We start from the raw sequence: 24,289 nt of genomic DNA on the forward strand, positions 1-24,289 counted from the left end.
AACTGAAAATGAGTAAATGCAATTGAAAATTAAATTTAGACATATACCTGTTACTTTGTCTTGTATTCCAGCTGATTCTTCATGTAATTTCTTTCTTTTTTTTTCTGATGTGATATCTGTGTTACGGTTTTCATTGTTTAGTTCGATTTGTAATGTGAGATCTCTGTGAGTATTCTCATTGCTCAGATCAATTTGTAACGAACTTGCGATTTGTGAATTCGAATCTTCGGCTGACATTCTTGTTCAATTTGTAACGAACTAGATTTCAGTAGTGGAACTAGATTTGTAGTGAGAAAGTGGAAGTGTTGGATATGTTTTTGTTCTTGAACAATGGCGGATGAAGCGGATGAAGGGGATGAAAGTGTTTTTTTTTGTTTTTTTTATTTTTTTTTTTTATTTTCGGTCTTTAATAAGTCGCGCGCGTTGTTGCGTTGCTCGTCCGATGAGAGTGTTGTGTCGGACGAGTCCGACACAATACGTTCTCTTTTTATAATTAGTTGGAACCTCGGTATTAGAAGGTAATGATTACGTATCATCGCGACTTCAACTACACATGCGCTCGTATCGTTAAATCTGACAGTGATTTATTTGTCGTTCACAACACGACCCATGTGATTTTTAATAATCGCTTTCTCATTCTTTTTCCCTCTCCTCGGTTCCTCCTTACCATATAAAAGTAATAAAATCCTACTTTTTTCTCTCACATTTACATTAATGATGATGAAACTGATCCGTCTCTAATTACCTCTAATTTTCATTTATATAAAAGTTAATATCAAGCGAGAATCCCATTCATCATTTCCTTTTCTTTAGTAAAGTCATAATATCCCAACATTAAGTTGCCATTAATTATTACAAATTTTTTTTGATTGTAAGTTATATTCAAATTTTATAATCACTAGAAATATTTAACTCTCAAAAACCAAAAAAAGTTTTTTCAATAAAAAAGAAACGACGTCGTATAGTATATATATTCAAAAAAACAAACACTCGCTCCGAAACTACACTGAATTCAAAAAAAACTCATCTTCCCTCTCTTCTTCTTCTCCTTTCTCTCTCCTCTTCAAAGTTCAAACACACCAATCGAAGAAATCAAACCTACAGAAATGGCGGAAACCCTAAGTCCAAATCCTCTACCACAACAAAAACGCAGAATTTCAATTTCCACTCGCCTTCAATCTCCGACAAGCCCCTTCTTCTTAGCCTCTAACGACGACAAACTCGAACGCGCTCAAGCACGTGCTGCACGTGCCGCCGCAGTTCGCCGGATAATCGCCGAAGATGATCTTCTCTCTCCTCCTCCTTCTTCTCCCTCAAATTCCTGCCTTGATGGTGCGCAAATCATGGAGTTGTTCCGCAATTGCATCAAGCTTGCAAGTGAAAATGTATCTTTTTTCTCTCTCCTAATTTCCCCCAATTTTCTTAGGGTTTTTTTTACCATTTTATTTTGATAGTAATTGGAAAATTTTTTCTGGTGGAAAATGAAAATAAATACTTTATTAGTGTACCTATATATGGTTTTGATGGAAATTTATTAAGCTAATAAGGAGAGAATGGAGATTAATTGGTAATGAGAGAGTGGAGGAAAATGGAATTCCTCGAAATTTTGGAGGAAAATGTTTACAAAAGGAAAAAGGAAAATTTATCAAGCCAAAAATGTATATTTTTTGGGATTGTTTGTATGTTTGCTTAAATTGTTTAACTTTGAGGCTAAGTTTATTTGATGGAGAGATAGTTTGGTGGTTCTTTCATTGTAGAAGCGAAAATGGGTCTAATGTAAGTGATTAAATGGTTAAATTCTTTTGGGAATTACAGAAAATCAATCAGAAGAATACATGGGAGCTGAAGCTTATAGATCATCTTAGTGAGATTATCAAAGTTGAAGATGAAGAAGATGCTGAGACCAACTTTCAAAAGGTAAGGTGCTTCTTTTTTAATTCGACTACGTATTGTTTTACAGTGAACTTTGGTATGAGTAAAGAGGAAAATGTCTGGGTAACTCAGGTGGTTCTTGGCTCATGCAATCACGGCGACGTAATAGGGCCCCAAAATATATTTATTTTTAATTGTTTGAAGATTAAACAAAAGAAAACATTTGGATCCGTAGTAAAAGTGTAAGGGAAGGAATAATGAGTACATGAAATTCATCAAAGTTTTGTGGTTTAAACTCTTAAAATAGTCGTCATTAGCCAGTTGGAAATACAAATCTTATACTTTTATCTTTTTTGAAATACAAATGAAGGCCCAATTAAGGAAATTGTACAGGACCCCATTATTTTTGCCCATATTTGCCCCGCTCCTGGGGTAACTTATCTGCTAAATGATATTTAGTGACAATCAACTCAGAGACATGTAAGCTACACATTGATATGTATGCTAATTATTTGGAGACCAGTTCTATTTTATCTAAAATTTTGCAGAATCGTAAGTCTGTTGTTGATGGTAAATGCTTGATTGTGTATTCATCGATGATTCTAGATGTACTTAAACTCTCTTTTTTTTTTTTTTTTGACATTGTACCTTCATGTGTTTATCTTGTTATCCTACTTATTAGCAATAAGAACAAATTTTTTTGGTGATTATAGAGAATGTTTGAGGTATTGGCTGAAATTAAGATTCATTTAAGAAGCTGGTTTATCCTTAATTTTGCTGCTCCAGGGGTTAACAGTTGAATTAACACAATCAATGTATTGTCTTACTCTTAAGTCTTAGCCACCATAAGGCATCTTTCACTTTATAATCGGGACTCTATGTATCTTATCATTGTTGGGCAGGCAAGTTGCACATTGGAAGCTGGAGTGAAAATTTATGCACTAAGGGTGGATTCGGTACATTCTGAAGCATATAAGGTCCTCGGTGGAATCAGTAGAGCTGGTTTTGATGATCAACAAGGTTTGACATATATGTAAATGCTAAAAATGATGCTAAGTTTGCTTCGGAAAAAAATTCCTCCGTTTTATTACTTGCAACATTGAAGTATGGCACAAGAATTTAGGAGAGGAGAGAAATAGAAAGAGATATAAGGACCTCCATGTGCTAGCAGAGAGAAAAAAGAGAATATAATCTAGGTTGGAAAGTTTTAATGCAAGAGAGCCAGATGGCGAATTCTATCTTTCTTTACATTGTCACCTTAACAATAAGTACTATTATTATGTTGGCCTTGTGTGAGTTTTTTCTTATACACTTGTATGCATGGAAGAATTGTGAAGAGAACTGATACTGTGATACTAAAAAGCGGTTGATGATTTGTGAATTGTGATCCACATCGTTATGAGGTTGATGTACTTTAACCCTGAAGGAGGCAATTGCTGGCACCTTCTTCCTAGTTTTCTTGAATGCAAGTCATGGACCTAAGGAGCTGGTAGTATATGTTATTCAGTTTGCTTATGTAAAGATGTTTCTCGATCAGTTCTAGAACATGTGATTTTTCTCTCGCTGTTCAGTGTCTTGACCTTTGATATTATGGTGGCTGACAGAAATTTCGGCTGGAGGAGACAATGTTAGCAATGAGCAGGATGGCCAGCCTAGAAAGGATTCAGAGAAGAAGGTTGTATTCTATTTTTAGCCCTTGACATATATGTATATATAGACAAAGCAATGTGTTTTTGGTTCATCCCCTTGCTAATGGGTGCACTTGATGCAGCTATCACCTCTTTCAACGCTGGAGTCATCTTTTGAGGCTTTGAATGTCAAGAAGCTTGATGGTAATGGACATAGATGGCTATGTTTTTATTAAAATCCCATGTTCCTCTCACCTTGCTATATGACATATACATATCCATTGTTTCCCAGTTGCATTTGCAGTGGATCCTTTGTATCATCAGACAACAGCGCAATTTGATGAGGGTGGGGCAAAGGGTCTCCTTCTAAACAACCTTGGAATTTATGGAGGGTGCCGAGTACTTTTTGATTCACAAGAAGTGCCTGCAAAGTGCATTTCTTCTGTCAGTGATACTAATTCCTCCAATCTAATTGATATCTCTTTTGCTGGAGGTAAGTGGGAGAAATATTATGTAGTGTCTAATTAAATATTCTATTGGCAAAATGTTTTACTTTTGCTCTCCTACAGAATACGTTGACCAAATGGTGATGAATGTGAACACAAAGAACGATATTTGTCCTACTTTTAATGCTATAGTGGAGAAGCTTGATGAAAACAGTTTGCAAGAAAGGCAAAACCAGAGTAGTCAGGACTCTGTTTGTGATGTTACTGCAACTGATGATATCACTGGTGAGTCAAATCGAGGTTCAGAGTTCACGGGTGTGAATGATGCAGATGATGACAAAGGTTGTGAGTTGGATGATGGTTCGTATGGTAATGCTGATGCATGGTCATATGATCACAATGATGACGCAGATCATGCTCATGATAGTTTTGACACAAGTAATCAACATTTGGAAAATCAGTATGAGGTATCTCTCGCATGCTCAGTTGCTGAGATATTCAGTTTTGACATTTTGGCTTCTATTACAAAGAATGTGATTTCTGTCTCTGGTAAAACCAAAATCGACTACTTTACAAAGAATTACTGATGGAGTGTTAAATTGATCACTTGATCTTAACTTGTAGGATCAAGAAACATCAATGTCTAGTGAACATGATACATATGACAGATTTGAAAATGTTGCCTCCCTTCTTTTGGGTGTTTCGGGAGTTATGTCAAGTCAGAATGCTTGGGCTGGACCTGACCATTGGAAGTATCGAAAATCTAAGAGTCAGTCAACAAACTCCTTATTCTCTCTCCTTTTCCTTTCTTTTCCATGTTCTGTACAATTTATAGCCTTTGACTTGGTATTGATTTTTAGCTGTAGGTACTGAGACTGTTGCTCAAGACACAGATTTAGCTTCTGTAGCTAAGAGACAGAAAACCAAAAAAGCATCAGAAGTAGATATTGATTTGACAAAAGCTTTGGACGAAGACATGCCTGATATCTTCACACCCCCTAAAAGCCTGAAGTCTTTACTCCTTCCTGCCAAAAAAGTGCCTTGCTCCAACAAACTTCCAGAGGATTGCCATTACCAGCCTGAGAATCTTGTGAAGCTGTTCCTTCTTCCACATGTTATGGTAAGTTTAAGGGTCAATTTAAATCATTCACCCCATATTAGTGGTTTTCTACCCCAAGTAGCTGAACTGATTGCTTGTGTTGCCATACATTTTTATCTGTGGCTTTATATTGATGCCTTGCAGTGTTGAATCGGAGTGAAAGCTGAAGTAATTTTAATCTCATTTTATATGATTGTCTCCTATCATTTGCTTGTTGTATATAAAACTAAAGCACTTTCTAGCTTCTTTATTGTTTGATTAGAGAACTGTATGCACCAAAATGTATTTCAGCATAACGAATATTCCCCATTCAGAATATCTGGTGTTCCGTCCTCTAATGGATGCAGTGGTTTTTTTTTGTAATATTTGAAGCACTGAAGTGTAGAAGCTCTATTTCAATGGCATGGTTTTGACATTTTCTAACTAGATTGTGGGTCTGATAAGTTCGAATGCTAGAAGAGATCTCCATGGCTCGACACATTTCTGGAACTAATCACTATTGTCTAATAAAAATCTTTTTCTCTTGTTATTGATGGTTGTTTTTGTATTGCAGTGCCTTGGGAAGAGAAGAAGAAGGGTGGCAGGTATAAGTCATATAAACATATCCATCTTATCCTTTTTTCTATTTTTTTGGGCGAAAAGCTCTCTTTTAATTCATATACGTCTTTGCCACTTCAGAGTATCGTAGTCACTTGTGTCACCTTAATGCCACTTACATGTATTTATCTGCCGGTTCATATAACTTGACTCTTTCCTGTTGTGTGGTCCCCTCTTGTTTTTTGGTGCATATTTGTAATAAGAGTGAATTTCTTTTACCATTTAGAGCTTGGTTGCACTTATTGTGACTATTCCAAATAAGAGAAGTGTTTCACTTATTAAGAAACGAAGGTTGTAATTGGTATTCATTACAATTTAATTTAAAATGCAAACACTTAATTAATGTTCAACACAACCTTTGTATAAACTTCGAATGCATTCATTTATTAGTAGGTATAGGAGGGGGTCTGGGGGAGGGAAAAACAACTTTAGTAACTCCTAATCTAGTATATAGTATAGATGATTTTTTGAAATTGCGAATTCAACAAAGGATACAAAATCGATTTCTTTCATATCAGTCATTGTTCTTCTTACCCACTTGTACCTAGAGAAGTTATCTCTGAGTTGAACCTTCATCCTTTGTGCTTCTCATGAATCATGAATTTCTTTGAAATAGATGAAAAGAGTTGTTGGCCATTCTTTTACTGGACAGGTCATAGGTAATACAACTTTGTTTCATTTTGCATGAACAAATTTCAGTGCACTAGGATCCCAATTCTTAATAGACAAATTTTACAGAAACTACATGTTATATGGGCATTACATGTGTGTTAAGTGATTCACATATCTCCCTAACAGTATACTGCAAACGGTAGAAATTTTCTTTTGCTCATTGGTTACTTAACAGGATAGATAAATATAATGATTGTTTTAACTTTCAACTTTTGTGTCTTTTGACTTCAGCTGTAGAATCGTTAGGGAACTTTTGTAGTTTTGCGTTTTGGCTTCTTTGTCCTCTGCATTTGTTGCATGATACATAATATCACTATTATTGAACAATCTTTCTCTTTTTCTTCATATTATAAGAAAATGGATCTTGGCAAGAACAGAGTGGAGCATTTCCTGCTTGGGATGACGAAAGTGGTTATAGTGGCCCAGATAATGATGGTTATGCTCACAGTGACATAGACGAACAGGATATTTTGGTCTCCCAGCCTCGTCAGGTTTGTCTAATTCCGTGCTTCCGTTGTCTCTGTCATTTAATGTTGCATAGTGTTTAGGTAGGCAAGGGTGTGTCGTTTTCTCAGGCCTTCTCATATTTCCTTGGTACTTTACTCGCAATTCATGGGTCTAATTGTTCTTGTTTTATTGGTTTTGCAACTAGTTGGGTATCAAACTTGTAAACTGTTCTAATTGTTTCTTTTTCATAGTCATACTCATACCTTTGGGGTGACCCTTCTTATGATTAGTGTTCATGGCCATAGGCAAAGTGATTGCCTGCAAGTTTAACTCCATCCGATTCCATGAGCATGCTCTAATCCATGTCCAAATATAGGTCAGCAAAATTGAAGTTCAGTATGATAAAACTGCAAAGCAAGTTGACGTACATTTGCTGAAGGAGACACTTTGGGATCAAATACATGAGTTTGTTCAAGCACCTGAAATGGTGAGTACACTTAACTTCATTTGGTGCGGCATTTGTAGCAGGTGCTCTTTTGTTGTCCACATTCTTACGAATAATGAGAATAGTACTGAATAGAAAGGAATAATGAGAAGTACATGCTGATCTCGTTAGATTATTATTATTATTTAAACTTAATTTCATTATGCTTTTGCTTCAGCTGATTTGCTTTATAATATTCAAATCTGATGTTCATTCTTTTCTACATTGTCAGAAAGTTGATGAGGATGCCATATCTTTCAAACAATTACTTGCCACGTTCCCTGATGATTGTGGTGCGGCAGCAGCCCATGACATTTCCCCTCATCTATGCTTTATCTGCCTATTGCATCTAGCCAATGAGCACGGGTTGAAGATCCAGGGGTGCTCAAATATGGATGACCTCAGTATACATCTGCCCACATCTTCCCAGGACACAGGTGAATACATATAAGCCCCATAATATACTTTGATTGGGGCCTATCTTGTCTAGTACTTAAATTCGTACATGTTTAGCCTAATGTTGGTTCTGAAGCTGAAATGCTTAGTATATGGGTGGAGTTGGAGTTTGTGATTAGTGTTATTATCTCGCGCTTCTCCAACTTGCACCATCTATCTTTGTCTCAGTGTCATTATGTCATATCAAATTAACACACATCAAAGCTTGATTTGAATCTGGCTTTTCATGGTCATTTTTTTTTTCTTAGTATGCATCCTTCTACTTGACAGTGGGGCTAATGAGCTGAGAACTTAGCTCCTGACCAGACAAATTGAAATGGAACTGGAGTCCAAATGAGGTGGTGATAAATGATAACTTTTGCCAGTGTCACTGTTATTCTGCTTTATGTCAAACAATGATGGATATGCAGACAGGGGCTCAGGGTTCGCAATAAAAAGAGAGTAATTGGTAAATGGAGAATCATATTGCAGAACATGGATAATGCAGAAATTTACTATTAGGAGATGAAGGTGGCGTAGGGAATAATATCCCTTGGGCCACTTTTGACAAATAGATAAAAAAAATTAGGTTCACGTCTTTTTTCCCAGCAATTCTTTTTCTACACTGTACATTGGTTAAGACATGGTAACTTTCACTTATTTGAACTTGTGCGAACTTATTAGATCTTAGTGCTGATTTGTATCTTCTCCATGGGTTCATTTCTTTCAAGAATTTCAGAGTAAGATCATTTCTTTCACGGCTTCACCTTACGCTAAACAAACCTTAAATCTAGTGTTGAATGGGGAAAAATTGATAAAGTTTGTGAGAGAGTAGTGACTTCTTAGTTCTTATGACTAGTTTTATCATCCCGGGGCTGGTAGACACCCTATTTGTGTATCATGATTTTGGTGAGTCCAGGATTTGACATGTGAAGTCCTGTATTAAAATTATTGATGCAATGCTTACTTCTCTTTGATACGTTTTCTCTTTTGTTCACTCATCCTGTAATTGTTCCAGAGACAGAATCCTCTTGTCCCTTCTAAGTGCACATATATGTACGAAGTATGCACTATCTTCTTCTGGTTGGCTTTCTACTTCATGGCCTGTGTCTGAACTCTGAAATCTTTTCTTTGTGTATTAGTACTGTGAGATGAATACTTTCTTGTGAATATCTGTACCTTTCTAGTGGATGTTTTTTTTGTTAATTTTTTGCTTTATTTGTAAACATTGCAGGTTGTAGCTAATGCTGCTGTGAGTCAAAGCATACATTATTATGAAGAGTTTCCCTTGTAATCATTAATCAGTGTGACTGCTTTAATTGTAATTTGTATAGCTGCACCACCTCCCTTCATCAAAGCGGCATCACATTAATCACCAGCAATGGCAGATGGATTCCCATTATGGTGTCGTTGGTTTCTGCTCGAAACATGCGCAACATTCCATCTCTGCACCCTAGGCCGAATAACTGAGAAATTTAGCAGTAGGCTTATGTAAAATGTGAAGTTAAAGAAGTATTTTGATATTGTAATTTTTGGCTGTGTTGGTGTTGTGACCTAAGCTCAAAGCATACAAATTTGTTGTATTTGTATCCTTTATCTGTAGATAACTGAGTTTTAGCAGTTTATGTTCTTTTAGAATAACAGTAATGTGTGCGTTTGGGAATTGAAATGAATTAATGTGTGGTGAAATGATAATGTCTGCAAGTAAAACTGTTCTACCGTTTATAGGAGTGCGCAAAGATCAAATAAAGTAGCACATGTTACATATTTTAGTTATGCATGTGTTCTATCTTGGCTACTGTTTCAGTTGAGCATCAGCAAGTATTGATGTAGGGAAGGGCTGCCTAGTTCATATAATACTTCATTCGTCTCGCAATAAGTGAAACACTTATTTTATTGGCATATTTACAATAAGTGAAACTAAGTTCTAAATGGTTAAAAAAATTCACTCTTATTATAAATATGCCACCAAAAAACAAGAGAGGATCACAATCTATTTGTTTCATGACTTTACTTTATTGTGGTCCCAACTTTCTTTCTCTATATTTTTTGGTATGTGTGTACTTTTTCTATGTTTCACTTATTGTGAAACAGAGAAAGTATATTGGTCATTACAAGTTTTATGATTGGATAATAAATCATTAATATTGTATATTAAACATTTTAAGACATGGATAATAATCATTTCAATTTCAAAAGATTTGTAGTTTTTTCCATGTATTTTCAAAATTTTACTCCTTTTTCAAAAGTTGTAACAATATGCATCTATTTGGGAGTTTTCGTTATTGAAATCAATAATTTCAAGTGCAAAAGGAAAATATAACAGTATCATAATACTATATTTACTCCTGTTTTACTATTTATATTTATTCTAAAAATGCATAGAAATAGATCTTCGCATTAGTAAATGATTAAAAAAATAACCTTGAATCTATGTTATATATAAAGCCAAAATATCATTTTGATTGCATAACTTTCACTTTTTAAGAGTACCCATATAGTATCTTTCAAAAAAAAAAAAAAAAGAGTACCCATATAGTATGTTATGTTTTATTCCTATCTATTTCGAAAAAATGGGATAAAATTTTTAAATTTGTGTTATTGAAACAAATTGTTTTCTTTAAAAAAATTCAATTTGTTAGGGTTTCCATATAGTATTGTTACTATTGTATGGACAACCTATTTTCACTTTTCTTTTAAAAAAACAATCTCTTTTATTTTTTGTCAAGAGGTAGTTTCCAAAAAACTAATTCTTGCTAATATTTATCTCAATTCTCTATTTTATATTTCACCCACATTTACGTGTATTTCCAAACTTGTAAACTTAAAACTCCTTCCCCCATTTCAATTTAATTGTGATACTTTTTATTTTAAGAAGTTTCAATTTAGTTGTGACACTTTTATTTTGGGTAATAACTTCTCTCCTATCACATGATATCCTTCTATTTTCTTCCTCTATCTCTCTCCTCTTCAAAAAATTGTCTATGAGTCCGTAATTTTTAAAATGGCATAATTAAATTGAAACGGAAGAAGTTTATGTAATAGGGATTGAGAAATGAAATCATCTCAAGTTATCTTTTCAAGTTTCCATCTTTAAAAATTAAAATTACAACACCTATGCAAGTAAAATAACTAAATAACATCCTCTTTCCCGCCAAAAAACTTGAGCGAGGAGTAACAGTAAAAGCACACGATACGACATCGTTTCATTCACTCATATCTTACAGAGTACGCATGGAGTAATGCATATGTGATCATTTCATCAAAACGAGGTTGTCCTATTTTCAAAAACCACCATTTTCAACTCTCTCTCTTTCTCTCTCCTTTGAAGGTGTAACAATGGCGGAAACCCTAACCCCCAATCCAATTTCAAATCCGAACAATAATAAACCACCTATTGTTGCTCCAACTACTCCCTTTTTCCTAGCTTCTAACGACGATCAACTCGAACGCGCTGCTGCACGTGCCGCACGTGCTGCCGCCTTCCGTCGGAAACCCGTCGAGATTGTTCCTCCTCGAAATTCTCTCTCCTCTGACTCCTGCCTTGACCGTCACCAAATTATGGAGTTGTTCCACAATTGCGTTAAGCTTGCAAGTGAAAATGTATAATTTTGAATTTTTTTTCTCTTTTTTTTTTGTTTGTGTTTGAATTATGAGATATTTTGTTTGTGTTTTTGGAAAATGTAGAAAATAACTCAGAAGAATACGTGGGAACTGAAGTTAATTGATCATCTTAGTGAGATTATCAAAGTTGAAGAAGAAAACAACAATGCTGCTACCAACTTCCAGAGGGTAAACTCTGCTTGCTTTTGTTGTTACATGCTACTTTACTAGTAGAGTAAGTTCGGATACTCAACATATTCTAATTCAGTAATTCTATGTTGAGCTCTTTACGTATGTGCACGTGTGAGTTGTCCCATATCCAGAAAGACGAGAGATAGTAACCACCTTATAAGATTGGGAATTGCTACTTTAATTTCAATTGGTTTAGGGATGAAACCTTATTTGGGCTTGTAAATAGTCGAACTTTCCTATCTTCTATCCGATGCCCATACCCGTTTCTATATCATGGTATTAGAGCTAATATTGGCTTGTTAATAATTTGGGCCTATAATCATGCAACTTGATAAGGGTTTGGTTGTGTTGCTCAAGTTTAAAGGACGCTCAGACGCGGAGTGTTGGAACCCCATATAGCATATATGTCACATTTGTGTTACCCAATCCTATGTTGGAAATAGAGGAGAGATAACGACCAACTTGTAGCCTAGAGAGTTACTCTACTCTACGTGTTGTGTATCGGTTATGGGATGGAATCTTGTTTGGACTTTTAAGTAGGGCATACTCTTTTTTTGCATGGGTTGCCTAAGACCAACTCGTAGCCTAGAGAGTTACTTTACCCTACGTGCTGCCTATAATTAATGGGATGGAATCTTGTTTGGACTTTTAAGTGGGTCATACTCTTCTTTTTTTGCATGGGTTGCCTAAGACCAACTTGTAGCCTAGAGAGTTACTCTACTCTACGTGTTGCGTATCGGTTATGGGATGGAATCTTTACTCTTCTTTTTTTTGCATGGGTTGCCTAAGACCAACTTGTAGCCTAGAGAGTTACTCTACTCTACGTGTTGCGTATCGGTTATGGGATGGAATCTTTACTCTTCTTTTTTTGCATGGGTTGCCTAAGACCCAATTACATATCTTCTCAAACCTAACACTATAGGAATCATACCCAATTACGCATACACAATAGTATTCGGTATTCATTATATACTTCCATTTTTGTAGTTGCTAACTCTTTCCTATTTTTTTTATCTTTGGGAATAGTTGCAACATACCTTTCTTGGCATATATTATATAAGCACTATATGCATGCGATACGTGCGACAACATATTAATATTAATAGTAACATAAAAAGGTATTAAAAATAATTAACTCAGAGTGTAATATTTATGGTGAATATTGATAAACATAAGAACTGAACCAACAAATGTGATCACATCATGGGCTGAAAACGTGGCATAAGACGATCAATAAATGGAGGTTAATGGCAACAGACTTGGAGAGGAATTATGGAAAATGGTCACTTAAGAGAAAAATTAGAGGAAAAACGGTAACTTATTCTTGTTACAAAAACGTTCATTAAATATTGATAAATAATTGACTTAAAAAGATAGTTAAATTTATTCCCGAAATCCCATACCCCGGAGGCACGCATGTGGTAACTTTCCATAGTTAAATTTATTCCCCAATTCCCATACCCCGGAGGCACGCGTGTGGTAACTTTTCATCACCTCTTACCCATTAAAAACCTCATTGCTACTCAACTCAAAGGATAGAGGAAGAGTAGTACTTATAAACCTTACTCTTCCTTTCTATTCTTTCAATGTGGGACGAAAGGCAAAAGGCTCCTCATATTCTTTTGAAGCAAAACTTAAGAGTTTCTACTATAAACTCCAACAATTACTAAAGTTTCACAATTAGTTTTAGCAGTGTGATACAAACTTTGAATTCGTGCTGTTATCAAATATTTGTAGCCTATTTATTGATGATTAGAATTTCAAACATTTGTAAATCCATCTCTTCTATAAAGGTGCAAATAGGGATTGAAATTTGTGAGGCAAGTCACTAAATGTGGACTACAAGGGTAAATTATCAACATTATACACATTTTACAAATAGATGATTAAAGATATTGATGGTCAAAGTTGTACGTTGGAGAGTATGAAAGTCGAAGTGTTGTAACTATTAAGAAACAAAGGAAGTTTAAGTATATAAACTTCTCTTTTCTGCTTGTGATAGTGGTATAATAATGGAGTTGTCTGTCCAAAGATCAATGAATCTGTTGATATGTCCAGCTTCCTTAAGCCTTGTGACGTTATGGTCTTATGGACATGTGATGTCTTCTTTGACACAAATTCCATGCACATATGGGAACCCACCTAATATTATATAGTAATATCACAATATCAATAGACAGTTATATGTTGGTGAAGTCTGTCAAATGGAACTGTAAATTTATGTATTAGTGGTTGCAGCATTGATGTAATGTTATGAACTTTTTATTATTGTAGGCAAGTTGTACACTGGAAACTGGGGTTAAAATATATGCTGTAAGGGTTGATGCATGGCATGCTGATGCATACAGAGTTCTGGGTGGAATCAGCAGAACTGGTCTAGGAGATGAGCACGGTTTGATATTTATTTGAAATGATGTTATTACTATTGTGATGTCTATTTGACTACATACATTGAACTATTGAAGTATAGGCTACTCCATTTGCATTATGAGCTAAAATTTACTTTGCTTTTTATATAGAAACATGCACTATTTTAGACTCAGAATAAGCACAGGTAAAGACGTTGATTCATTAGTAGAATGTAATGATTTCCTATAGATCTTCTGAAAGAAGTAGCAAAAATTAATATAATTTTTTTTAATAAAGTAGGAGGCGACTTCTTGATCTTGCATAACATGTTTTCCGTAGCTTAATTTCTACATAAAAAGTATAAATGTATAGACCTGTTTCAGTTTTAAGTGCTAAGCAATTAAGCATGGAAAGTGAAGAGATGTTATTTGCTAGTTGTTAACAGTTTACTACAACATAGTTTTTCTACAGCTGTAGATGTCTAGTTATTGTCTAAATTTCTTTCTGGTCAGCTTTCTGATGTTCTGGTTGTTGACAGAATTTTCGATTGGAGGAACTAGGACCTGCATAGCGAGAAATGGGAAAAAATCTGTAAAGGAAACAGAGAGAAAGGTTATGCTCTTTTCCTATCCAATTTTATGCATACATTCCTGGCATATTTTAGTCTATTTAATTGTGAATCAAACAGATCTCTCCACCCTTTCTGTATAATTTCCTGGCATGTTATAGCCTAATAACATATGAATCAAAACAGGTCTCACCTTTGTCAACAGTGGAGTCATCTTTTGAAGCTCTGAATATTAAGAAGTTTGATGGTATTGCAATCTTGTTTTGCTTCCTATCACCAATCATACACATATGAGCATGCACTCTCTCTCTAACTTTAAAGATTCACCTTCCTCTGCTGCACTAGTTGCATTTACAGTGGATCCTCTGTATCATCAGACATCTGCACAGTTTGATGAAGGTGGGGCAAAGGGTCTCCTTTTATGTAATCTTGGAGTTTATGGAGGGTGCAGGGTACTGTTTGATTCTCAAGAAGTCCCAGCAGAGTGTATATCATCCACAAATGGCAGTACCAGTTCTAATCTGGTCGATGTTTTCTTTGCTAAAGGTTAGTATATGAACCTTGATGGAGTCCACCTTACATGGTCCAGCAGACTATTATCTTGTTTTGTTTCTCTCTCAGAACATATTGAGCTAATGGCAGCGAACTTGCATCAGAATCAAGATATCTCTCCTAGTCTAAGAGTTTTAGTAAAGCAGATTGATGAGCTTCGGTTCCCATCAAGGGTTCCTGATGGTACAGAATCCATTATAAATGAAAACATAATTGATACAAACAAAGTTGACAAGAAATTCTACGGTGCCACTGGTGCGACTGAGGATATAGGGGCTCAGATTTACGATAGCTCTTTTGATTATAATGAGGTGTGGTCTGCAGACAATGACCATGATGTGACTATTTCTGATGAAGATGTAGACATGGGTATTCCTACGATGCAAAACTATACTGAGGTATGATTTGTCATTTTGAACCTGCTATATTGCATTTAAACGTTTTTTAGTTGTAGACTACATATCCTCATTGATTAAACTCCAAATTGTCAATGACTGACGTTTGACTGTACTTGAAGCTGGAATAACATTTTCTAATATTGCAACATTCTCGTTTTATGCTCATAGGACACAGTGCAATATATGCCTCTTGTGGGCGACAGCTTTGAGAATGTTGGTTCGCTTTTCTGCAGAGGATTGGGATATGAATCAGCACGTAATGCATGGGCTGGGCCTGACCATTGGAAGTATTCTAAGCCTAATGGTTAGTTTGAAATGTTTGGTAGAACTTAGAACACAATTTTTCTACTCTTCTGATCAACAATTGGTAACTTATCTTATAGCTGTTTTGTAGGTCCAGAAAGTATATCTGTTCATGATAGCAGGTTAGATGGTGCTTGTAAGAGACCAAAAAGTAAAAGTTCATGGGCATCAGATATTGACTTCATCAAGAATTTGGATGATAAAGTGCCTGATATCTTTGTTCCTGTGAAAAATCCGAAGTCTTTGCTTCTTCCTACTAGAAAAGTTCCCTTTCCAAACAAACTTCCAGAGGATTGGCATTATCAACCAGAGGATCTTGTGAAGTTGTTTCTTCTTCCTCATGTCATGGTAATTTAAGTTAGGCTACTTTAGAAGGAGGGTGCGGGGGATTTAATGAACGAAATACTATTTTTGCTAGTCTTGCCTCTCCATGAAACTTAAAAATCTGTTTTAGCTAGAGCCATAGTGATATAGATTGTTTTAAAGGGTTTTCTAATGATGCAGTGTGCTCTTACTGGAATGAAAATAAGTTTTTCTAATGATGCATAAGATAATGCTTGGGTAATTAAAATCTTACTGCAACTTAATAGTTTGTTTTCTTCCAAAGGAAATATTGTGCTTGATGTCTCCTGCTAATTATTGAACTGTTAAAAGCAAGTCCGCTTTGTGGCTCTGGGCTCGCCTCATGGTTTGCTCAATGTAGTTTAGCAACTAGGTCTTAGATTGCACAAGTTTTGATCTTTGACTTATTATGGCTATGAGCTATGAAGTAGACAGCAGCCTATTTCACCTACTAATGCATTAGATTTGATTAATTTCCTTGTGCAAAGTTTTCTGGTCTACTAGTTAATTAATTTTATGTGCATATATTGCAGTGCCTGGGTAAAATCAGAAAAGTTTCAGGTATGAAATCTTCGCCAAGGGTCAAGGGACCTTTTTTTTGACTTTACTGTATTATGCAGTTCATACTTCATACACTGTTCCTTGTGAGTTATGAATAACCTTCGTTATCTTTTTAGAGTAGTATTTTGTCATGTTGATGGCTTATATAGGCTGATAGAGTGATAGTTAATTACTTCCTCTGTTCGCCAAAACTTGCAACCCTTTGTCTTTCATGGTTGCTAACACGCAACTTTGGTCATTAGCATTTGAACTATCCCGTATTCCCGTTGCTCTTCATGGTTGCAGTTTTACCCCTGTCTATGCACGTTTTGACTATTAATATCTTTTAAGTACTTGCTACTTGTTAGTAAAATTATGAAACTTTGATATTTTTAAACTACATATTGAGAAGTAACTAACGAAATCCCACTCATCAGTAAAATTTATACAAAAGGCTATATTTAAGAATATACATCAAGACAAGACAAATCCGATAACATTTTAAATAATTACATTTGTTCCTGAAATTTTGTTGTCAAATTATGTTATAAGAATAGTATAAATAATTAACTTTAAACAATAGGTAAGTTCGTTGCTTACCCTTGTGTACTCATCCAAAGGAAATGTGAATAAACTCTCTATAGATGTTCTTCAAGAAACTTTTGGAAGGCTATGGCACTTGAGTTGGTTAAAATTATCTGACTGGTAAAATAATGTTTAGCTAGAGGACTTTAAAATGATTCTTGTTACTGGATTAAGACCTATAAATTATATATTTTTTTTTTTGTCTTTATGAGAGTGTATGATAAAGATCTCACGTGCTCCGAAGTTATCCACCAAATGTTTTGATTTATCTCATGGACTATGGGCCGTTACTCATGACAAGTTAAGTGGTTTTTGCTGTCAATTTTGATGTTAATGGGAATGTGATCACAACTTTCATGAGTATACATGGAAATATGGGAACTGTTATGGTCTGAATGATTCTACCATTAGTTTGGACTTGAACAGGTGGTGTCTGACTGTTCTGTTTACAACTTTACATTAAACATGGAAGTTATCCCAATGTTCTATCATTAGTGATTAGCCTCTTAATCATCTCTTGTATTTAGGTTCCTTGCTTCAAGGAGATGATGTCACATTTCCTTCATGGGACCATGAAAGTACAGTTTATGGCTCATGTGACGACAATTTTATTCACAGAGATACAGAAGAGGACATCCTAGTTTCTGAACCTCGTCGGGTACGCTTATGCTCCTCTTCTCCTTTGGGTCATCTGAGATCATGTTGGCATACATAATTTCTGCTGTAGTTAGTCTCCAAATATTTGGAATCAATCCTGTAATTACTTGTACCTCAAATTTTAAATCTGATTTACCTTTTCATCTCTGCTTTGATAGTTCTGGTTTTGTAATTTTCTGAAATTCCTTTTTTTGTTGCTGTCCTACTGAACTAGGTTGATAAAATTGAAGTTGAATATGACGAAACTTCAAAACAAGTTGATATACATGTGCTGAAGAAAACACTTTGGACACTTATGCAAGGATCTATGCAGACACCTGAAGTGGTGAGTACATCAATTTTACTAGGATATGCTATTGAGTTTGGTTCCCTCTCTTAGAAATGTGATGATCTTGTGCTAAAAGCACTTTTAGGCGCATAGTACGCTGCCTGCTACTAGGGACAGATGAAAGACAGTCTATTCTGTGGAAATTTGGTTTAAAGTATCTTTTTTTTCTTCTGTGAGGACCGTGATCCCTGAATATGTCATTCACACATTCATCCTTCTTTGATATCTCAATTCTCAAGGCTTTGGAACGAAAAACAGATGACTGGCGATATCATCTCCTTCTTTATTAGATTTCCGTATATGCTCCTTAGGTGAAGCATGTCCTGTGGCTTATTTCTTTGTTGATTCTATTCCATGTTCATGACATGGAAACATAACAAAAATATGTTTCCTATTGAAGATAGGAATCATATTTGATGCTCTTTAGACCAAGTCACAAGTGGATGGAATGATACAAGAAAATACGAACTAGATTATTGATTGTGGACTTGTGGTAAATAAGCCATGACATCTTATTGACATACTTATGAGGCAATGCAGAATTTGTCTGTGATAGGGAACTGTTCTTGGGGTCTGCTGTAATGAAAATGTGAATATCAATTGAACCATCATATGATTCTATCATTTTTTGAACAAAACAAAGTAGAGGAGTCCTGCACAATGATGTGAAGACCATATGAACCATTTGCTGTAAATATGCTAAACTTATTGTAATATGTCATAATAGTTATACTATTGAAAAGAAAAATGATACAAATGGGACAAACAGATGGGAGTGCATCGCCAATGGTATAACCTCATAGTTGCAATGCTGTAAAGGATAATCAAAAACTGAAATATGAAGAGCCAACTGTTACGAGTTGCATATTTGGTATATTTGATATCACTTATATGCGCGGTATCTTTTGGACTCTGAGACCTGTGTCAGGCTATTGGTCTTTAATTTTTAAAAATACTGTTTCTCTCCCTACATATTCATGTGAATTGGTTTTAGTAAAATTCATCGAATGATTTCGTATGTTAAGTGCTGTTTAATGATTCATTCGATGATCAGGACTGAGGTACTACCTCTGCTCATGCTCCAACTGCAAGTGAAAGGTTTTGTACTTGGCTAGTAGTAGTTTTTTTTATATTTAGCTTTGTGTCATGTCAAAATTGTTGATGCATGTCATAAAGTGTTCTCTTGTGCTGCAAATGCATTAGAACATCGAAGGGACACGTCTTGGCTGCTATTAATGGCTGTAGTGTAGGCTAATCATATGTATGTTCCCTACTCACCGACCTTTCTTCACATACTTATTGAGCACCATTTCTCATCTATGTGAAGGGATGAATCTGAAATATGTTCTGCTTCTAGTCTACACTATAGAGTATTATTGCTTCATTTTTAGAAGTCCTTTAAGATGCGTGCTTTCCAGAGAACGTAACGAGTAGTAGTGTTATAAAGTACTGCTTGTAAAGCTTATCATCTCTTAAGCTTTCGTCCTGTTTTTACATTTATTTCAGCTCTCATTTGTAGCATCAGTAATTCGGTATACAAAACGATTTCATTTATGTGGTATACTGTACATATTATGCCTACTTTCGTTTTGTTTTTTTGGTTGAACCTTCTCTCTTAATGTTTCAGTCCGTTGCATCATTTCTCTTAATATTGCATTTCGATTTAGTGGCTTGCCTGCACTCTGGAATCTTGATAATATGCTTTTGTTTTCTGGCATAAGATGCATGCGGACGGCATATCTTTCAGACATATCTTAACCACCTTTCCTGATGATTGCAAAGCTTCTGTGACTCGTGATATTTCCCCGCATCTATGTTTCATCTGCCTTCTGCATCTTGCAAATGAGCATGAGCTGACAATCATAGGCTGCCCCAATTTCGATGACCTTAGTATACATCTTCCTGTTGCATGTGAGGATATTGGTGAAGTGATACAAGCATCATCATAGCTGTAATGTCTGTATAAGTCGCAAAGTATGTACAGAATCAGGAGATTCAGGAGATTGTCAATTGTAATATCTTGTCAATTATCATCTACTTCACTAGAGATTCAGGCGATGCTAACAAAATGTCAGTTAATGTCTCACCTTCATTCTTAGTTTATGATGCCATTCTGCTCATGTACATACAGATACCATCTCTCTATAATGTAGAACTTTTTTCCTGCTAGATTTGGTCATGTAAACTTCTTTCCCAGAATATTGTTGCTTTTATGTATTCCTGAATTATCTGTTTTCTGGTTCGTCAGACATTTCATTGGTTTGTAAAAATTTACCAGGCATATAAGAGTGTAAATTTGTGAGAGAAGAGAAGTTTTGCTTCAGTTACATATTTCAGTGCCAGAACATTGTTCAGGGCGCAAGGTGTGTTATGTATGCATCTTAACGGTCTAAATCTTCATTACTTATCCCGCTGGAGTATTCAGATGGTAGAATTCTGGTGTTTCCTTAAGAGGTTTTTTGTGCAGCATCAATGCTCAAATTAGATGCTGCTGCTTCTTTTACTTGTGAAACGGGAAGGTTCTTCCTTCAGCATCTATTATCTAGCGATGAAAATTTGATTTAGGACAATCGGGTAATTCCTTCCCTTGCTTCCTAAATCCTACTAAACTTCCATTAATTTTATCGTGCATTTTCTCAATACTAACGAATTACAAAGATGCTGAGAGTCATCTTAAAGTGCAGAGATGAAGTCGATTTGATTTAGGACAATCGGGTAGTTCCATCCCTTGCTTCCTAAATCCTACCAAACTTCCATTAGTTTTATGCATTTTCTCAATTCTAACGAACTACAAAGATGCTGAGAGTCATCTTAAAGTGCAGAGATGAAGTCGATTTGATTTAGGACAATCGGGTAGTTCCATCCCTTGCTTCCTAAATCCTACCAAACTTCCCTTAGTTTTATCGCGCATTTCCTCAATTCTAACGAACTAAAAAGATGTTGAGAGCCATCTTAAAGTGCAGAGATGAAGTCGATTTGATTTAGGACAATCGGGTAGTTTCATCCCTTGCTTCCTAAATCCTACGAAACTTCCCTTAGTTTTATCGCGCATTTCCTCAATTCTAATGAACTACAAAGATGCTGAGAGCCATCTTAAAGTGCATAGATCAAGTCGTCAACTAGCTTGGTAAAGTCTAAGTATTCAAGATTTTGGATTGTATTCAATTATATCTTTGCGCTTTCTTATGAACAAATGCTTCTTCGTTTAGGTGACTGTAAAGGAATCTATTCTTATACAATTTGGAGTATTGGGCTTACCTTTTTACTTAGGAGTTACTAACTGTCGATATTTGAGCTCATCGATGTAGATATGGATACTTGACTTTTCATTCGAACTAAAATTAATTGTAACTGAATCTACATAGCATAAACCCAAGCAAATATAACAAGTTTCTCAACTAAGGTGCTTTCCAGCAAGTATATTTCCTGCATTAATTTAATACCTGCCGATCACAAATTATTAAAATAGACAGTTTAATTTTAACATAAAATTAGACGAACTCAATACTGAATTTTTCTAACAAGCCCATTCCATTTCACTTTAATCCAACATTATTCTAGTCATCCATTCTCTTCTCGTTCTTTTGTTTTCTTGATTCTCGAACTACAATACACAATTTCAAAAAATAACTCGTTAGTCTTACGGAACGGATTAACCTAGTCACTAAATGGATTAAACTAGTTACTGAATGCTAGTCACTGAATGGGTTAAAAAATATCATTACTAAATATATTAAATTGGTCACGAAATAAATTAAATTGGTCCCTAAATAGATTAAATTGGTCACAATATTTAAAAAAAGGTGGCATGTCCTCTTTTTAATATTGAGCTTGGGCCGAGCCTAATTTTAAATTAAAAGTAGGCGGTCACTTATAAGACCAACTGCCTACTGATATTTGTATGAGCCATACACATCTTCCTTTTGGGTTTCTAAATCCAATATCTTATAAATTTGAGATATGGATTTTAAATCTATCAATTTATCAAATAAATATTAAGTATAAATTTTATTAATTCTAAACTCATACCAGAATCATATGAGCCAAAACGCTCTGAAAGATCTGATTTCTGGCACTACCTTTTAATCCCCTTCTAAGGCTCAACCGTGGGCTCTAGGCTGTTGTTTCCGCGAAAGACCACGATACTCATCTAATTTGCGTAATTTTCTTTTCTTTTAACATCAATTACATAAGCTTGAAAACTTACAACAAGCTTCAAAGAAAAGGGCCAAAAAATTGAAAATTAAAGTAGATAAACAAGAAAATATGTGTAACAGCTAGCAATTGTTTTTTGTAATTGTCGTTTTGGGAGGTGAATAGTCAAGTATTCGTCCTCTTTGTGTCATGATTGTCAACTCATAAATGATAAAGCTAGCTACCCACAACAAACTAGAAAAAAAGACAGAAATATTATATGTAGTTCTAAGGGTTAGGACGGTATATATATAAGAAGATAAAAATAGAAATATATTATTAAGTAATAAATAAATATTAATTATATCGATTGATGTGTGATTATGTTGTTAATTCTTCAAATAATACTATTTCAGGAAATGTATTTAATGCTTATTTGTACCATCTCCGTTTCCTAAAGATCTTTCTTGTTACTGTTACTACAGATACCGACGAGAATCAAGTTGTGTTGTGGGGTGTGGGGTGGGTAAAGTAGGAGAGAGAAAGAGGTTAAGATAAATAAACAAATAAAAAGGGGTTAAAGTAAGAGAGAGAAATTAGGGAGTAAAATTGAATTAATAATGTAATGGTGGATCATATGATATGGACATGAGAGGGTAAAAAGAGAAAAAAAATTCAAATAAGAAATAAAGTAAAAGAGGGAAGATTTTTTGGAAACGCACTTAAACGGAATGAGATAAGATATTTAGGAAACGGGAGGGAGTATTCCTTAGGACTACATGTAACATTTTCCAAAAAAATATATGTTCCACTTATTTGTATCATTACCTATGCCACTTAATTTTATTAGCTGATGTCGATTATTCTTTGTCTTATTTATTTTTTTAAAATGAGAAATTTGTTTAAATTTAATAAAGTAGACCAATAATTAAACGAGGCATATAAATGATAAAAAAAAATGAAACAGGAGATTAAACACAAAAAATTACCAGCTACATCTCCTTTTTCTTTTGGAAGAGGAGGGTGTTGGTGCATGAGTGCATGACTTATGATGACCATAACATGAAAATGAAAGCATATAGGCAAATCAACATCTTCCCGGGACACAAATTTGGGCACTATGAGGTGCCAACCTTCCACTTCACCGTCAAAATTTAAGGACATTCTTCTGAGTAGGACTTGTCCTTTCAAATTTCAATGCGATACATAATATATATACTCTCTTCGTCTTATAATATAGTGCTCACTTCTCATTTTTCACAAGAATTAAGAAAAATGGAAAGAGTTTTAGGATTTCACAAAAATATATATTTAAGTAAATGTTTATTGGGTATTTTTGTCTTGGAACTAGTTTTTTCTTCTTTAACTTTTAAAATAAAATGAAAGAGCAATAAATATACCTTGGAATGGTGTAAAACAATAATTAGGGGCACATATTTTAAAAGAAAAGTAGGGGTATTTTGAAAAGTTTTATGTAGAAATGAAGGATAATTTAGTCCAAATAAATTGATAAAAAAGAAATAGGCACAACATTCTGGGACACCCAAAGAAGAATGCAAGCACTATATTATGGGACGGAGGGAGTATTCCACTAAGTTGCATGAACACAAGTGCGGGATACGAGGTTGAGGTGGTGGAGTAGTGGCTCGCTTCGCATCTCATATACCTGAAGTTTAAGGATCAAACCTCATGGGACTCATTTAAGGATTTCTCCCTATTCTCCTTCGAGTGAGTCCCCTTCCTCTTAGCTTAAAAAAAATGCGGGATGGACTCATACAAGTATTCGTAATATGTATGACATGTCTACATACACATTAACACATATCCTATCAATTACGGTTTCTCATGTGAGGGTTTTTCTTATAGTGTTATCTCTTCCGCCCACTCCTATAAGTGTTTGATGATTGATCTGCAAAGTTGAAAGTTAATCTGTGAGAGGTTTCGATTTAATATGATCTTTCTCCTTATCATTATAAATATACTCATAAAAAATGATATAGTTGTATGCTCTAAACGTACTGATACCTACGTATTAGAGCTGATCAACTCCAATCCAGC

The 24,289-nt window shown here is 35.0% G+C and overlaps 2 protein-coding genes across 3 annotated transcripts; both read left to right on the forward strand.

The window, feature by feature from the left end:
* Nucleotides 1–1,004: 1,004 nt before the first annotated feature.
* LOC104891702 (condensin complex subunit 2) lies at nt 1,005–9,375 on the forward strand. The gene is made up of 14 exons (XM_010677437.4): nt 1,005–1,385; nt 1,816–1,917; nt 2,775–2,892; nt 3,477–3,547; nt 3,644–3,704; nt 3,793–3,993; nt 4,070–4,413; nt 4,571–4,715; nt 4,807–5,066; nt 5,599–5,629; nt 6,669–6,805; nt 7,138–7,248; nt 7,478–7,682; nt 8,915–9,375. The coding sequence occupies exons 1-14, from the start codon at nt 1,107–1,109 to the stop codon at nt 8,923–8,925; spliced, it is 2,076 nt and encodes a 691-aa protein (XP_010675739.2). The 5' UTR covers nt 1,005–1,106; the 3' UTR covers nt 8,926–9,375.
* Nucleotides 9,376–10,961: 1,586 nt separating this feature from the next.
* On the forward strand, nt 10,962–20,329 carry LOC104891701 (condensin complex subunit 2). 2 transcript variants are annotated; one of them, XM_010677436.4, is made up of 13 exons: nt 10,962–11,283; nt 11,368–11,472; nt 13,750–13,867; nt 14,363–14,436; nt 14,579–14,639; nt 14,738–14,938; nt 15,014–15,342; nt 15,511–15,646; nt 15,737–15,993; nt 16,521–16,548; nt 17,640–17,770; nt 17,984–18,094; nt 19,819–20,329. In XM_010677436.4, the coding sequence occupies exons 1-13, from the start codon at nt 11,020–11,022 to the stop codon at nt 20,044–20,046; spliced, it is 2,043 nt and encodes a 680-aa protein (XP_010675738.2). In that variant the 5' UTR covers nt 10,962–11,019; the 3' UTR covers nt 20,047–20,329. The 2 variants fall into 2 exon arrangements, with proteins under 2 accessions (XP_010675738.2, XP_048498513.1); XM_048642556.2 differs by having other exon boundaries at nt 15,269–15,342.
* Nucleotides 20,330–24,289: the final 3,960 nt, after the last annotated feature.

This window comes from Beta vulgaris, chromosome 4 (assembly GCF_026745355.1).
Source record: "Beta vulgaris subsp. vulgaris cultivar EL10 chromosome 4, EL10.2, whole genome shotgun sequence".
NCBI lineage: Eukaryota > Viridiplantae > Streptophyta > Magnoliopsida > Caryophyllales > Amaranthaceae > Beta > Beta vulgaris.

Excerpts from the sequence above, each read along its gene's own strand:
- LOC104891702 (XM_010677437.4), top strand. The coding sequence starts at position 1,107 with ATGGCGGAAACCCTAAGTCCAAATCCTCTACCACAACAAAAACGCAGA. Across the intron at positions 1,386-1,815 it reads TCAAGCTTGCAAGTGAAAAT|AAAATCAATCAGAAGAATAC; the intron begins GTATCTTTTTTC and ends TGGGAATTACAG. Across the intron at positions 3,994-4,069 it reads TGATATCTCTTTTGCTGGAG|AATACGTTGACCAAATGGTG; the intron begins GTAAGTGGGAGA and ends GCTCTCCTACAG.
- LOC104891701 (XM_010677436.4), top strand. The coding sequence starts at position 11,020 with ATGGCGGAAACCCTAACCCCCAATCCAATTTCAAATCCGAACAATAAT. Across the intron at positions 14,640-14,737 it reads GAATATTAAGAAGTTTGATG|TTGCATTTACAGTGGATCCT; the intron begins GTATTGCAATCT and ends CTGCTGCACTAG. Across the intron at positions 15,343-15,510 it reads CGATGCAAAACTATACTGAG|GACACAGTGCAATATATGCC; the intron begins GTATGATTTGTC and ends TTATGCTCATAG.